Source organism: Mobula birostris, chromosome 18, assembly GCF_030028105.1.
Source record: "Mobula birostris isolate sMobBir1 chromosome 18, sMobBir1.hap1, whole genome shotgun sequence".
NCBI lineage: Eukaryota > Metazoa > Chordata > Chondrichthyes > Myliobatiformes > Myliobatidae > Mobula > Mobula birostris.
The window spans coordinates 10,534,160-10,551,580 of NC_092387.1; the positions used below are offsets into that span (position 1 = coordinate 10,534,160).

Genomic DNA, 17,421 nt, shown 5'->3' on the forward strand with positions numbered 1-17,421 from the left:
TTGACTGCTACTTTTGTCCCTTATTTGGGAGTGAGAAAGTTGTAAAAGACACTGTAAAAGGCCTGTTGAGGTGAGTTTAACCCTACTTAAACACCCCCCCCCCCCGGTCGGCCAGTCCGCAAGAATATTGTCAATATTAAACCGGTCCGCGGTGCGAAAAGGTTGGGGACCCCTGCTTTAGAGTTAATAATGGGGGACAAAAAATGGCGATGATCTCAAGTATTTTGTGTCAGTCTTCACTAGTATGCCAGAAATTCGAGAGTGTTGGGGAAGAAGTGAGTGTAGTTGCGATTATTAAGAAGAAGATACTTGGGAAGCTGAAAGATCTGAAGGTAGGTAAGTCATCTGGACCAGATGGACTACACCTCAGGGTTCTGAAAGAAGTAGGTGAAGAGATTGTGGAGGTATCAGTAATGATCATTCATGAAATATTAGATTCTGTAATTGTTCTAGAGGACTGAAAAATTGAAAATGCCACTTCACTCTTTAAGAAGGGAGGGAAACAGAAGAAAGGAAATTGTGTTCCAGTTAGTCTGACTTCAGTAGTTGGGAGATGTTGGAGTCAAGTCAAGTCAAGTCAAATTTATTTATAAAGCACATTTAAAAACAACCCATGTTGACCAAAGTGCTGTACAAACCATAACGGGTAGCTAAAATCACAAATACAAGAAACACAGATATAAACAACAAGGCACACAGCTTATAGGCATAAAATAAACAACACATGAGCCTAAGCACAAGCCAAAAATCAGCCACATCAGGAAGATTCAAACGCTAGTGAATGAAGGTAAGTTTTGAACCTGGACTTAAAAGAGTCAGTGGAGGGGGCAGATCTGATAGGGAGGGGAATGCTGTTCCACAGTCTAGGGGCTACAACAGGAAAGGCACGGTCACCCTTGAACTTAAATTTAGGTCGTGGGACAGCTAGGAGCCCCAAGTCAGCCAACCTGAGGGACCTGGAAGTAGAATAAAGGGATATAGGAGGGGGCCAGCCCATTTAGGGCTTTAAAAGCAAACAGGAGAACTCTATACCGTACTGGTATCAATTCTATACCGTACTGGTAGCCAGTGGAGAGAGGCCAGGGTAGAAGTAATATGGTCCCTCTTCCGGGTACCTGTCAGGAGCCTGGCTGTGGTGCTCTGGACCAGTTGCAGGCGGCACAGGGACAACTGACTAATCCCAGTATACAGGGAGTTGGAGTAGTCCAAGCGGGAGGATATAAGGGCGTGGATGACTTTCTCGAGATCTTTGAAAGGGAGAAACAACTTGATTTTGGCAATAGTACGATGCTGGAAAAAACTGGCTTTTACTACTGCATTAACTTGCTTGTCAAACTTAAAGGCGGAATCAAATATCACACCAAGGTTTTTGATGTGGGGTTTGACAAGGGTGGACAGGTTACCAAGACTGTTGGTAATCACTTTGATGGAGTCAGGGGGGCCAAATAGGGCAACTTCAGACTTGCCTTCATTCAGCTGTAGGAAGTTTTGTGCCATCCAACACTTTATGTCCTCAAGGCAGTTCATGAGGCTGACTAGATTTGACTGGTCAATTGGTTTCAAGGAGAGATAAAGCTGTGTGTCGTTCAGCATAACAATGGAAGGAAATGTCGTGTTTTTGAATGATTTGGCCGAAGGGAAGCATGTATATAGAGAAAAGAATGGGACCTGGGATGGAAACTTGTGGGACCCTGCAGGAAAAACTAGCTGGAGAAGAGGAAAATTTACCCATGTTGATGGAGAAGCTTCTATTTTTGAGATAGGATGTGAACCAGTTCAAGGCAGTGCTATCAACACCAACCCCGTACTGGAAACGGTCTATTAAAATGGTGTGATCCACAGTCTTGAATGCTGCGTTGAGGTCAAGAAGAATTAGGATGGCAGAGTCACCTGAGTCAGTAGGGAGGAGGAGATCATTATACACTTTCAGCAAGGCAGACTCTGTGTTGTGATAAGCCTTAAAACCTGACTGAAATCTTTCCAAGAAGTTGTTTTTTTGTAGGTAGGGCAGCAATTGACTAAGAGTAACCTTTTTGAGAACCTTTGACAGGAATGGAAGTTTAGAAATAGGTCTGTAGTTACTAGGTAAGGTAGGGTCTAAGTTGGGTTTTTTCAGGAGGGGCTGGACCACGGCGTGCTTAAAGCAGGTTGGAACGGTACCAGTGGCCAGGGAGCTGTTGATAATAGGGAGGATGCTGGAACCAGCTATGTCAAAGACATCCTTCAGGAGGGCACTGGGGACAATGTCAAGGGGGCAGGTTGCAGGTTTCATGGTGGAAACAATTTTTGTAAGGGAGGGTAGCGTGATGGGTTGGAAACAATCCAGTTTAGGTGAACAGACCAGTGAGACAGTTAGGTCACGGGTAGCGGGGGGAAATGTTCATTCTAATGTTTACAACTTTGCTAATGAAGAATTTAAAAAATTCTTCGCACTTAGCAGGGGGCACACCTATACTAATACTGGGGGCGGGACAAATGACAGAATTTATGGTACTGAATAAGATCTTGGGATTATGAGAGTTGCTAGAAATTAGATCAGAAAAGTATTTTGCTCTCGCATCCTTAACTACATCCTGATATTTGTGAAGATTGTATCACAAAATTTCAAAGGCAATTTGAAGCTTATCACGCTTCCACTTTTGTTCGGATATTCTGCACTTCCTCCTCAGGGCTCTGGTGGTGTCATTAAGCCAAGGCAGACCTTCAGGCTTAGGCTTTTTGAATTTAAGGGGACCAACAGTATTCGGAATAGAAGACCAGGTGGTATTAAATAAGGAAGTAAGTTCTTCAGTGTTGAGATGGAGAGGAGAAGCCTCAATAGTGCAGGTATTAGGAGCAGCTATGAGAGCCTCAGAGAACTTTTTGACAGTCGAAGAGTTAATGTAATGAGAGCAACATACAGGAAGATGAAATTTAGTGGGGGAAAAAGGCAAAGAAGCATCAAACATAACAGCACTATGATCCAACAGACGCGCATCAATTATTTCCACATTGCAGATCGGAAAACCAGATGATAAGTCCAGGTCAAGTGTATGGCCTAGCATGTGAGTGGGTCCGGTGATAAGCAAAGCAAGATCAAAAGACTCAAGCAGATGCATAAAATCACTTAACAAGAGGCCTAGTGGGACAGCAAACATGAATTTATTAAGGGTGGGGGTTCAGGGTACTTGGAGGTGTATAATAAAGTAGACCAAAGCCAGTGTGGTTTCCTTCAGGGGAAATCTTGTCTGACAAATCTCTTGGAATATTTTAAAGAAATAACAGACAGAATTGACAAAAGAGAGTTGGTGGATTTTATTTCTTTGGATTTTCAGAAGGCAAGGTGCTGCACATGATGCTGCTTAAACAAGATATAACCCGCTGGCATTACAGGAAAGATACCAGTGTGGATCGAAGACTGGCTGACTAGCAGGAGACAAGCAGTGGGAATAAGAGACCAATAATCGTTGGCTGCCAGTGACAAGTGGTTTCTACAGGGGTTGGTATTGGGACCCCTTCTTTTCACATTATATGTCAATGATTTGGATGACAGAATTGATGGCTTTGTGACCAAGTTTTCAGATGATACAGAGGTAGGCGGAGGGGCAGATAGTGTTAAGGAAGCAGGGAGTCTGCAAAATAGATTGGGAGAATTGGCAAAGAAGTGGCAGATGGAATATGGTGTATAGTCATACACTTTGATAGAAGGAATAAAGACATAGGCTATCTTCTAAATGGAGAGAAAATTAAAAAATTGGAGGTGCAAAGGGACTTGGGAGTCATTGTGCAGGATTCCTTAAAGGTTAACTTGCAGGTTGAGTCGGTGTTAAAGAAGGCAAATGTAATGTGAGCATTCATTTTGTGAGGGCTAGAATATAAGAGCAAGGATGTAATGCTGTGACTTTATCAGGCATTGGTCAGATCATACTTGGAATAATGTGAGCAGTTTTGGGCCTCTCATCTAAGAAAAGATATGCTAGCATTGGAGAGGGTCTAGAGGAGGTTCACAAAAATCATTCAGCGAATGAAAGGGTTAACTTATGAAGAGTATTTAATGGCTCTGGGCCTGTGCTTGCTGTAGTTTAGTAGAATGAGAGGGGTTCTCATTGAAACCTATGGATATTGAGAGCTTTGAATGAAATTAAGTTCTCTTTGCTTGCCCTGTATTTCCTGTATTGTATCCCGAGATTACAATGCTTTAACATTGACATCCCAGCTAGGGGAAATATTCACCCCTATCCAGAATGTCAGAACTTTGCAAGTTTCAGTTAGATCTTTTCTTCTTCTAAGCTCCAGTGAATAAAAGCCCAGTGGATTTAATATCGTCTCGTATGGTGCTTGCCCCATTCCAAGGATCCATCTCATGAATCCACGCTGTACTATCTCTACAGCAAGTATGTAGCTACAAAGTCCAAAACTGCATGCGACACTCCAAAACCCTGTATAATTGCTATAGTATTGAAATCCGATTGTTGTGCCTTGAATTTCATACTATTGTTAATTTGCCTCAAGTTCCTCATTGAACCACTTTTCATGTTGTCATTGTGCAATTACTTTTGCTATAGTCTCCAGGCACCAATAAGCCTTTCATAAAAAGGTGCTTTGAATAAGCTGGGGTATGTTTATGATTCTGCCACAATTCTTTTGTTAATAGGAACTTAGTAAGTCAGAGCAGGAGTTGAAAATCATAAAAGAAGCCTCCTGTAAGGGTTCACTCATTCCATTTTCCCACTTATTCCATTTCTATTGGATTTGATGATGACATATTCCGTACAGGTGCCTCTAAAATGTTTCCATCGCTAATGGTGCCTTTCCACTCTCAACCACAGTGGACAAAACCCTTGACTGATTTGCTTAACTACTAACATCTCTGCTTACACCCCATCACCTCTTGGACAGGGAAAGAACATAGTTCCCCTGGTCCTCACTTTCTACCCCACTGGTCTCCACATTCAACAGAGCATCTTTTGTGATTTCCTCCAGCTCCAGCATGATTCCATCACTAAAGATGCACTCCCATCCCTTCCCCTTTTCAGTATTTCAAAGGGATCACTCCCTTCACAACTGTTTGGCTTGCTCCTCCATCCCCTCCTGCCTACTACTCCCTGTTGAATGGCACTCCCCTATGTAATCATGGGAGTTGCAGACTTTTCACTGCTTCCCTTCACATCATCCATGGACTCCGTGTTTCCAGCTAAAGCAGTGATTTACTTGCACTTTTTCCAATCTCTAGTGCATTCTGTGTTCATAGTGTAATCTCCTACACATCGGAGAAGGCAAACACACCTTGCTCACTCTGCAGTAGTGACCATGAACTTCCAGTTTCCTGCTAATTTAATTCACTGACCAACTCCCACTCAATCTTTGGCTTCCTATACTGCTATAACAAGGCCCAACAAGCTCGTGCAGGAAGAGGTGATACCTGGCAAATCTGTTTTATAAACACAAGAGATTCCACAAATGCTAGAAATCTTGAGCAACACACACAAATTTTTGGAAGAACTCAGCAAGTCAGGCAGAATCTATGGAGGGGATTAAATAGTTGACATTTCAGGCCAAGGCTGTTCACCAGGACTGGAAGGGTGACAATCAGAAGCCCGAATAAGAAGCTCAAATTTGATTCGAGCTTTCTGAGGAGGTAACAAAGAAATCTGAAGGCAGCATTGCAAACACCATTTACCTGGACTGGTCTACATGGGATCTAGGGCTTGTTGGCTATCTGGATCCAAAATTAGTTCAGTGATAAGAGGCAGAGAATGGGTGTTTTTCTAACTAATATTGTGTGTAAGAAATAGTATACTGCAGGGATTGATGACAGAACCTTTTTTTGTAATCTATAAATGACTGGAATGAGAATGTAGGTGTTCTGATTAGTAAGTCTACAAATGACACAAAAATGGGTGGAGTCATAAATGCTGAGAAAAAAGTTGTCTAAAGATGTAGTGGGGCATAGATCACCTGGAGCGTTGCGCAGCATAGTGTTCGATGGAGTTTAATTCAGATAAGTGTAAGGTAATGCATTTTGGGAGGTCAAATTCTCATAACACATGTAGAATAAATGGCAGTGACTTAATGCACAGAGAAATCTTGTGGTGCAAGTCCATACTTTGCTGAAAGTGATAACACAGGTGGCTAGGGCAAGAAAAGAGGCATTTTCTGCGCCTGTCTTCACAGGCTGAGGAATTGAGTATGAGTCAGAATGTCATGTTGCACTTGTACAAATCTTCGGTTGGAGCCGTAATTGGAGTATCACTGGCTGCACCACAGCCTGGTATGGGAACACTGATGCCCTTTGGTGGAAATTCCTATAAAAAGTAGTGGATACAGCCCAGTCCATCATGGGTAGAAACCCTCCCCACCATTGAGCACTTTTACCACAGAGCATTGCCCCTGGAAAGCAGCATCCATCATCAGGGATCCCCACCACACAGGTCATATTCTCTACTTTCTGTTGCCATCAGGAAGAAGATACAGGGGCCTCAGGACTCATACCACCAGGTTCAGGAACAGTTGTTACCCCTCAACCATCAAGCTCCTGAACTAGTTAGAAAGCTCTCCATGGTACATTTGTAGAAATTTGTGAGTGTTTTTGGTGACACACCACTTCTCACTGTATCTCAGGACATGTGACAATGAATAACTAATTCCGATTCCAATCACGTTCTGTTAGACTTTCTTGTTAAAATAGATAATTTCATGTTTATTTAATGCTCTATTTGCCAGATTTTGTTTGTCACATACTATGTATATGTCTCTTCGCCTTTGTGACCACTTTACAACTTCCCTACTTTTCTGATCAGATTTAACAACAGTATCTTTGGTGCTTTCATCCAAATCTTTTACATAGATTGAAAATGTTGAAGCCCCATGAGCAATTCTTGGGACTGTTTGGTTACATCTTGCCAACTAGAACAGGACACATTTATCCCTTTTCTCTTTTTACTGTTAACCAGGCAATATGTTACTTCCATCCCTATGGCCTTTTATCTTCTGCATTAAGATTCAGTGTAGCACCTTATCAAATGTCAGTGATTGAATTAATTTGGATAATCCAATTGATATGACTCTACTCTACCTGAGCTAACCATTTTCCTAAGAAAATAATGTTTATTATACACTATACATAAGGTACTTCTTTTGTATATTTTCATCAGCACATAATAGTTCTGTACTAAACTGTTTAACCAAGACTGCTGCTGCATTTAGTTAATAAAAAATTTAAAAATTTCATTTATTTTCCCAGTGCCATGTAATTATACAGAAGTGGCAAATATCCCGATTGCAAAGCCAGGACGACGTCTGTACAATGTGCTTCGCCCCACCAGTGAATACTCAGTATCACTTATAGTTCAGATTGATGTTGTGGAAGGTGATAAAAGAATTATCATCCGATCCCCACTCCAGGTAATAAAACTTTACTTCACTTTCTTCAGTGTTGCTCATTTTGAGTCACCAAATCAATTGTACTGTCACTCTGGATCATCTGAAAAGTGCCACTAAGACATAGAATCTGTTTGTGATTCCTGACCATTTGGTGAGCTGGATTTGTTGTGAAAGGCGAACCAGTTGCACCTCAGGAAGATGGAAATGGAAAGGGTCACTCATATTCATAGTATTATACAGCACAGAAATAGGTCTTTCAGCCCATTACTTCTGTGCTAACCATCAAACACTTTTCTCCATTAATTGTGCTCAAATTGCTGATTAGAAGTGTCATGACAGAATTATATTTTTGAAACCTTGAGGGTAATGTTAATTTTTATGTTAGAAGGTAATGCATTACTTACTGCTTGTAACACACACAAAATGCTGGTGGACGCAGCAAGCCAGGCAGCATCTATAGGAAGAAGTACAGTCAACGTTTCGGTTGAAACCCTTTGTCAAGACTAACGGAAAAAAGAGATAGTAAAAGATTTGGAAGTGGGAGGGGGAAGGGGAGACCTGAAATGATAGGAGAAGACAGGAGGGGGAGGGATGAAGCAAAGAGCTGGGAATTTGATTGGCAAAAGGGATACAAGGCTGCAGAAGGGGGAGTATCATGGAACGGAAGGCCTTGGAAGAAAGAAAGGGGGAGGGGAGCACCAGAGGAAGATGGAGAACTGGCAAGGAGTTATTGTGAGAGGGAAAGAGAAAATGAATGAATACATAAATAAATAAATAAGGATGGGGTAAGAAGGGGAGGAGGGGCATTAACGGAAATTAGAGAAATCAATGTTCATGCCATCAGGTTGGAGGCTACCCAGGTGGAATATAAGGTGTTGTTCTTCAACCTGAGTGTGGCTTCATCTCGACAGTAGAGGAGGCCATGGATTGACATATTGGAATGGGATGTGGAATTAAAATGTGTGGCCACTGGGAGATCCTGCTTCCTCTGGTGGACAGAGCGTAAGTGTTCAGTGAAACGGTCTCCCAATCTGCATCGGGTCTCACCAATATATAGAAGGCCACACCGGGAGCATAGGACACAGTATGTCACACCAGCAGACTCACAGGTGAAGTCTCCCCTCCCCTGGAAGGATTGTCTGGGGCCCTGAATGGTGGTGAGGAAGGAAGTGTAAGGGCAGGTGTAGCACTTGTTCTGCTTACAAGGATAAGTGTCAGGAGGGAGATTGGTGGAAAGGGATGGGGGGATGAATGGACAAGGGAGTTACGTAGGGAGCGATCCCTGCGGAAAGCAGAGAGAAAGGGGGAGGGAAAGATGTGCTTGGTGGTGGGATCCTGTTGGAGATGGTGGAAGTTACAGAGAATTATATGTTGGATCTGGAGGCTGGTGGGGTGGTAGGTGAGGGCAAGGAGAACCCTATCCCTAGTCGGGTGGCGGGAGGATGGGGTGAGAGCAGATGTGCGTGAAATGGGAGAGATGGGTTTGAGGGCAGAGTTGATGGTGGAGGAAGGGAAGCCCCTTTCTTTAAAAAAGGAAGACATCTCCCTAGTCATGGAATGAAAAGCTTCATTCTGAGAGCAGATGAGGCGGAGATGGAGGAATTGAAAGAAGGGAATGGCATTTTTACAGGTAACAGGGTGGGAAGAGGAATAGTCTAGGTAGCTGTGAGAGTCTGCGGGTTTATAGCAGATATCAGTAGATAAGTTGTCTCCAGAGATAGAGACAGAGAGACTTATTGCTTGTATTGTTATAAAGCACATCTTGGATGTTCACGTGAATTGTGATCTCTTCAAGAGATAATCAAATTACATTTATTGTAATTTGTTTTTGATGCAATAAAACTTTAAATAAACAAGCTATATTCATAAAGGGCTGTTAATAATGGTGAAACACTAATTTTTCACTCACAGATCAAGAACCACTTTGCCATTTCCTTCGTGGTCTACAAATTTGTTCCAGATGGGCAGTTACTAGAGCCTATTGGTATGGCCAATCCTGAAGAGGAGTTCCACGTGCCTTTAGATTCTTACAGGTGGGAATGTCATTAAATATATTTACACATGTTTGTCAATGTGTGGAATAGGGAAATAGCCAGCTGAATTAGGCAAGACCTTTGATTAGGGCTGTCACTGTCATCACAGTATGGTTTATCAGTTATTTATTTTTCTACATTTGCATCAAAATTACCTTCAATGTTAGTCTTTGAAAACTATTTTCAAATTCATTGTTCTGGTTGGGTGAGTGGAAAGAGGAAAGAGACTGTCTTCCGAATCTATTACTTCTTACATCAGGCAGCACAGGTAACTCACGATGTCTGTAGCGAACTTGATGCCTTCTGCCGACACATCTATCTAAAAGACCCCTAAACACCACTATTGTATCTGCTTCTACCAGCACCCTTGGCAGTGCATTCAGACTTGCAACTTTTTCTTTGTCAGATGGAAAAAAACTTGCCCTGCATGTCTTATTTAAACCTCTCACCTTAACTTATGCCTTCTATAATTTAATGTTTCTATCTTGGGAAAAAGATCCTGACCGTAAACCCAGTCTGTGCCTCATATAATTTTATAAACTATGTAGTGTGCATCTTTCATTGCCTGGATTAAACGCCATTTGCTGTTTCTCAGGTCATTATCTGTCACTGACCTATATCCTTAAGGCTATAAGGCATTGAAGTAGAATTAGGTCATTCAGCCCATTGTGTCTGCTCTGCATGGCTGATTTTTTTTGCCTCACAACCCCATTCTCCTGCCATCTCCCCTTAACTTTTAACATCCACACTAATCAAGAACCCATCAATCTCCACTTTAAATGTACCCAATGGCTTGGCCTCCACAGCCGTCTTCCAATGAATTCCATAGATTTACCATTCTCTGGCTGAATAGAAGTGTCATCACTTCTAAGAGCTGTTCTAAATGGATGTTCTTCTATTCTGAGGCTGTGCCATCTGGTTCTAGACTCTGCCACTATTGGAAATGTTCTCTGCACGTCCACTCTATCTTGGTCTTTCAATATTCGGTAGGTTTCAGTGAGATCCCACCTCATTCTTCTGATCTCCAGTAAGTATAGGCCAGAATCATCAACTTCTCTTCATAGGTTAACCCTTTGATTCTAAGAATTATTCTTATAAATATCCTCCCGACACTCTCCAATGCCAACACATCCTTTCTTAGTTATGGGAACCAAAATTGCTCACGATACCCCAAGTGTGATCTGCCCAATCCCTTATAAAACCTCAGCATTACATCCTTACTTTTATATATTAGATCTCTAGAAATGAACACTTAACATTGAAGTTGCCTTCCTTGCCACTGACTCAACCTGAAAGTTGATCTTTAGGGAGTCGCTTTGCACATGTGATTTCTGAATTTGCTCCCCATTTAGAAAACAGTCTATCCCTTTATTCCTTCCACCTAAGTGCATGAATGTACACTTCCCTACACTTATTCCTCCTGCCAGTTCTTTGGCCATTCTCTTAATCTGTCCATGTCTTTCTGCAGCCCTCTGCTTCCACTACACTACGTGCCTCTCCGCCTATCTTTGTATCACCTGCAAGCTTGCCTACAAAGACATCAATTCTGTCATTCAGATCAGTAACGTAACGTGAAAGGCATCAGCTACTGCGGAACACTACTATTCACCAGCACCAACTAGAAAAGACCCACTTTATTCTCACTCTTTAATTCCTGCCAATCAGCCAATCTTCTATCCATGCTTGTATCTTTCCTGTAATACCATGGGCTGTTATTTTGTTTAGCAGCCTCAAGTGTGGCACCTTGTCAAAGGCCTTCTGAAAATCCAAGTAAACAACATAAACTCACTTCCCTTTTTGAATCCTGCTTGTTATTTCTTAAAGAAGTCCAACAGATTTATCAGGCAAGATTTCTCCTGACTTTGGCTTATTTTATCATGTGTCTCCAAGCACCCCAAAACGTCATTCTTAATAATAGAGTCTGATTTTGCACTAAAGTCAGACTAACTGGCCTATACTTTCCTTTCTCCTACCTCCCTCCCTTAAAGAGTGGAATTATTTTTGTGATCTTCCAGTCCTCCAGAACCTTTCCAGAACTTAATGATTCTTGAAAGATCACTACTAATGCTTCCACAATCTCTTCCACGACCTTTTTTTTTCTTTGGAACCCTAGCAGAAGTCCATCTTGTTCAGGTGACCTATCCAACTCAAGGCTTTGAGCTTCCCAAGCGCCTTCATAGTAATAGCGACTACATTCACTTCTGCCCCCGACACAATCGAATTTCTGGTATTCCACTGGTGTCTGCTTTAGTGAAGGCTGATGCAAAATACTTATTCAGTTTGTCCACCATTTCTTTAGCCCTCATTATTACCTCTCCTGCATCATTTTCCAGTGGTCTAATATCCACTCTTCTACTCCTTGTATATCTGAATAAAACTTTTGGTATTGTCTTTTATATTATTGGCTAACTTATCTTCATATTTTATAATTTCTTTCCTTGTTGTTTTTTGTTGCCTTCTATTGGTTTCCAAAAGCTTCCCACTGGTTTTTGTTATACTGAGTGCTCTCTCTTTGAAATGCTTCTTCTTTGGGGTGTATCTATCCTACACCTTCTGAATTGCTTCCAGAAAATCTTGCCATTGCTGTTCTGCCATCATATCTGCTAGTGTCCCCTTCCAGTCAACTTTGGCGAGTTCCTTCCTTATGCCTCTGTAATTCCCTTTACTCCATTATAATACTGATTTTAGCTTCTCCCTCTCAAATTACTGGGTGAATTGTATCATATTATGATCACTGCCTCCAAAGGGTTTCTTTACCTTAAGCTCCCTAATCAAATCAGATTAATTGCACAACACAATCCAGAATTGTCTTTTCTTTAGTGAACTTAACCACAAGCTACTCTAAAATGCCATCTCATAGGCATCTTACAGATTATTTCTCTTGGGGCTGAGCACCAACCTGATTTTTCTCAATGTACCTGCGTATTGAAATTCCTCATGACCGTCGTAACATTGCTCTTTTTACATGCCTTTACTATCTCTCAGTATAATTTGTACAACTCGTCCTGGCTATTGTTCATAAGACTGTACATAACTTCCATCAGGGTCTATTTACCCTTGCAATTTCTCAATGCTACCCAGAAGGTTCTACATCTTCTGTTCCTGTGTCACTTCTTTCTAAGGATTTGATTTTATTTTTAACCAACAAAGCCCTCTGGACACCTGCCTGTCCTTTTCATACAGTGTGTATCCTTGGATGTTAAGTTCCAGCTGTGACTTTCCTTCAAACACAACATGCCCACAACATCATACCTACCAATTTCTAACTGAGCTATAAGATCATCTACCTTATTCCATATATTGCTTGCATTCAAATATAACACCATCAGTCCTTAATTCATTTTTAATTTTGTCTCCATGTTGCTTGAAGTTAAATTGTTATCCTTTTTTGAACTTTTGTCTTGTACTTTATTCTATAGACTTCCATAATCTCTCTTGCCCTTTCCTTCCCTTTTACTTTATCCCTTATTTTACAAGCTGTTGAACCCAGTCCCTACTATTTAATTTGAATCCTGGTGTATCCTTTGACAACCACTTTCACTGTCCACAACTCTACAAATATCGAGCACATCTGCAAATTTACTAACCGACTCTCATACAGTGCCTGTAAGAATCCCCCCCCCCAAAGTGCTTTATTGTTTTACAACTTTGAACTACAGTGGATTTTATTTTGCTTTTTTGACACTGATCAACAGAAAAAGAGTCTTCCGTGTCAAAGTGAAAACAGATCTCTACAAAGTGATCTAAATTACTTACAAATATAAAACACAAAATAATTGATTGCATAAATATTCATCCCTCTTTAATCTGACACGCCAAATCTCCCTGGTGTAGCAATTACTTTTAGAAGTTACATAATTAGTTAAATGGAGATCACCTTGTGCAGTCAAGGTGTTTCAATTGATTGTAGTAAAAATAAAACTGAATCTGGAAGATCCAACTGCTGGTGAGTCAGTATCCTGGCAAAAACTACACCATGAAGACAAACAAACACTCCAAGCAACTCCGCAAAAAGCACAAGTCAGGATAATAGATACAAGAAAATTTTCAAGTCACTGAATATCTTTTGGAGTACAGTTAAGTCAACCATCTCTTTCGATATTTTTATTAGTTTCTACATATAAGAATACAGAGTATAAGATATATTATAAATCAAAATGATAAAAAATACCAAATACATTATATTAGAATCACACTTGCAATCACATTACCCTATATTCATGTAAATTAAATTAAATCGTAATATTGAAATGTAATAATTTTATTATACAGAAAAAAAATCTAAACCCACTACCAAGATCAAAGCTGTTTGGTAAAGAAAGAAAAAAGAAAAAAAAAATCCTTATTATAAAGTGAAATATGTTATTAGCCACCATACGTACTTTAACAGCAAGTCAAAGGTTTTGAAAATAGTTCAAAAATGGTCCCCACAGTGTTTGAAAGTCTTGGCTAGATTTAAAAATTGAACAACGGATCTTCTCTAAATTGAAGCATGACATAACATCACGTAACCGTTGAGCGTGAGTAGGCGGAACGACATCCTTCCATTTAAACAAGATCGCCCTCCTAGCTGTAACGGAAGTGAACGCCAAAATGTGCAAATCAGATGTCTCCAAAATAATACCTTTTCCTCCAACAATACCGAATAGGGCCGTCAAAGGGTCAGGCTTAAAATTTACCTCAAAAAGTACCGAGAAAGTTTGGAATACTTCCTTCCAATATCTTTCAAGACTCGGACATGTCCAAAACATGTGAATTAATGAAGCTTCTCCATTGTTACATCTATCACAAAAGGGAGATATATCCGAATAAAAACGAGATAGCTTATCCTCAGTCATATGAGCCCTATGGGCCACTTTAAATTGTAGGAGGGAGTGGCAGGCACATAACAAAGAAGTGTTAACCAATTTAAAAATTTCATTCCAAGTTTCCTCAGAAATTGAAGTCTGTAAATCTTGTTCCCAGAGATTTTTAATTTTGTCTAAAGGAGAATTTCTCATTCCTAACAACATACTATAAATATTGGATATTGAACCACTCAGAAAGGGTTTCAAATTAGAAATTACATCTAATAAGTCCGTATCGGAACTATTAGGAAGCGTATATAATTGAGAACGCAGTAAGTCTCTAATTTGTAGATATCGGAAAAAGTGGGTTTTTGGTAAGCTATATTTAGCTGACAGTTGCTCAAACGAAAGGAGACTTCCTTGAACAAACAAATCCTGGAAGCATTTAATACCCAATCTTTAAAAACTGGATCGGTCATAGAGGGTTTAAAAAAATAATTAGAAAAAATGGGACTTGAAAGAGAAAATCCCATTAAACCAAAATATTTTCTAAATTGTACCCAGATCCTCAAAGTACGTTTAACTACCAAGTTATCAGTTAATTTACTTAAGGATAAAGATAGTGAGGATTCAAGAAGAGAAATGATAGAAAATTTATTAACAGAGTTAGCTTCTAAAGGAACCCATATTGGACAGTCCTCACGGTTAAAACGTAATAGTTTGTATATTGACTGCCCAATAATAAAACCTAAAATTTGGTAAAGCTAAACCTCCATTCTTTTTAGCTTTTTGAAGATGAAATTTATTTAGTCGAGAATGTTTATTTTTCCATATATAAGAAGATATAATAAAATCAAGAGAGTCAAAAACGGATTTAGGAATAAAAACGTGTGAGGCCTGAAAAAGGTATATAAATTTAGGTAAAATATTCATTTTAATAGAGTTAATTCGGCCAATCAATGATAATGAAAGGGGCGACCATTTTGATAGTGCCCTTTTTACGTAATTCAGAAGGGTAAGAAAATTTTCTTTAAGTAGGTGTTTATAATTCTTAGTAATTGTTACACCCAAATAGGTAAATTGATTTCTTACAATTTTAAAAGGAAGGTTAGTATTAATTGATACCAAATTATTCAAAGGAAAAAATTCACTCTGATGTAAATTCAGTTTATATCCTGAAAACTGGCTAAAGCAAGAGTAAAGAAAGTGCAGGAGATAATGAAGTCTCGACATTAGAAATAAAAAGCAATAGCTCATCAACATAAAGTGAAATTTTATGGATAGTACCTCTCCTTAAAATACCAATAATATCATTAGATTCTCGAAAAGCAATGGCTAAGGGTTCTAAGGCCAGATCAAAGAGCAAAGGGCTCAAGGGACAATCTTGTCTGGTTCCACGTTGAAGTATAAAAGGTTTGGAATTCTGAAAATTAGTCAACCATCAAGAAATAGCAAGAGCATGGCACAGCTGTAAATCTGCCTGCAGTAGGCTGTCCTCAAAAACTGAGTGACTGTGCAAGAAGGGGACTAGTGAGGGAGGCCACTAAGAGACCTAGGGCAACTCTGGAGGAGTTACAAGCTTCAGTGACTGAGGTGGAAGAGACTGCACATACAACTGTTGCCTGGGTGCTACACCAGTTGCAACATTATGGGAGAGTGGCAAAGAGAAAGCCACTGTTGAAAAAAATTCACTTAAGTTTTGGCTCGGGTTTTCCAGAAGGAGTGTGGGAGATTCTGAAGTCAGCTGGAAGAAGGTTCTATGGTCTGATGAAACCAAAATTGAGCTTTTTAGCCATCAGACTAAATGCGATGTTTGGCATAATCCAAACACTGCACTTCATTAAAAACACACTATCCCTACCGTGAAGCATGATGGTGGCTGCATCATGCTGTTATGATGCTTCACTGCAGCAGGCCCTGCAAGGCTTGTGAAGGTAGAGGGTAAAATGAATGCAGCAAAATATAGGGAAATCCTGGAGGAAAACCTGATGCAGTCTGCAAAAGAACTGTGACTTGGGAGAAGAATTGTTTTCCACAAAGACAATGACACCAAGCATAAAACCAAAGCTACACAGGAATGGCTTAAAAACAATAAAATTAATGTCCTGGTCTGGCCAAGTCAGAGTCTAGACCTCAATCCGATTGAGAATTTGTGGCTGGACTTGAAAAGGATTGTTCACTCATGATCCCCATGCAATCTGACAGATCTTGAGCAGTTTTGTAAAGTGAAATGGGGGAAAAATTACAGTGTCCGGATGTGCAAAGACCTATCCACACAGACTCGAGCCTGTAATTGCTGCCAAAGATGTATCTACTAAATACTGACTTGAAGGAGTGAATACTAATGCAATCAATTATTTTGTGTTTAATATTGTAATTAATTTAGATCACTTTGTAGAGATTTGTTTTCACTTTGACACAAAAGAGCCTTTTTCTGTTGATCAGTGTTAAAAAAGCCAAATTAAATCCACTGTGATTCAATGTTGTAATATAATAAAAGGTGAAGGGGGGGGGGTGAATACTTTTTATAGGCACTGTATATATGGATATAGAGTTATAGAAAATTAAAGCAGAGAAACAGGCCCTTCGATTCATCTAGTCTGTGCTGCACTATTTAATCTGCTTATACCCATCAACCTGCACCTGGACCATAGCCCTCCATACCCCTGCCATCCATATGTACCTGTTCAAACCATGTCATAGTTATAGTCCCACCCAACGTCAATGGATAAAGCCTGCTTGCATTTACCTTATCTATACCCCTCATAATTTTGTATAGCTCTATCAAATCTCCTCTCAATCTTCTACATTCCAAGGATTACAGTCCTAACCTGTTCAATCTTTCCTTATGACTCAGGTCCTCCAGTCCCAGCAGCATCTTTGTAAATTTTCTCTGTACTCTTTCAACCTTATTTACATCTTTCCTGTAGGTAGGTGAGCAAAACTGCACATAATACTCTAAATTAGGCCCCACCGATGTCTAAAACAATGTCAACAGAATATCCTATCTCCTGTACACACTTTGATCTGTGAAGGCCAATGTTCCAAAAGCTTTCTTTACGACTCTTTCTGCCCGTGATGCCACCTTCAATGAATCATGGACTTGTATTCCCAGTTCCTTTTGTTCCACCGTACTCCTCAGTGTCTACTGTTCACTGTGTAAGACCTGCCCTTGTTGGTCCTCCCAAAGTGCAACACCTCACACTTGCCTGCATTTAATTTTATCTGGGATTTTTTTT

General features: G+C 40.2%; 1 protein-coding gene across 1 annotated transcript in view; it reads left to right on the plus strand.

Annotated features, from left to right (window-relative positions):
- vps13c (vacuolar protein sorting 13 homolog C) overlaps positions 1-17,421 on the plus strand; it is a 387,871-nt gene that overhangs the window by 232,200 nt on the left and 138,250 nt on the right. The window contains exons 56-57 of the mRNA XM_072282204.1: positions 7,223-7,383; positions 9,274-9,395. Coding sequence (XP_072138305.1) covers positions 7,223-7,383; positions 9,274-9,395 — 283 coding nt within the window. The remainder of the gene's footprint in view (positions 1-7,222; positions 7,384-9,273; positions 9,396-17,421) is intronic.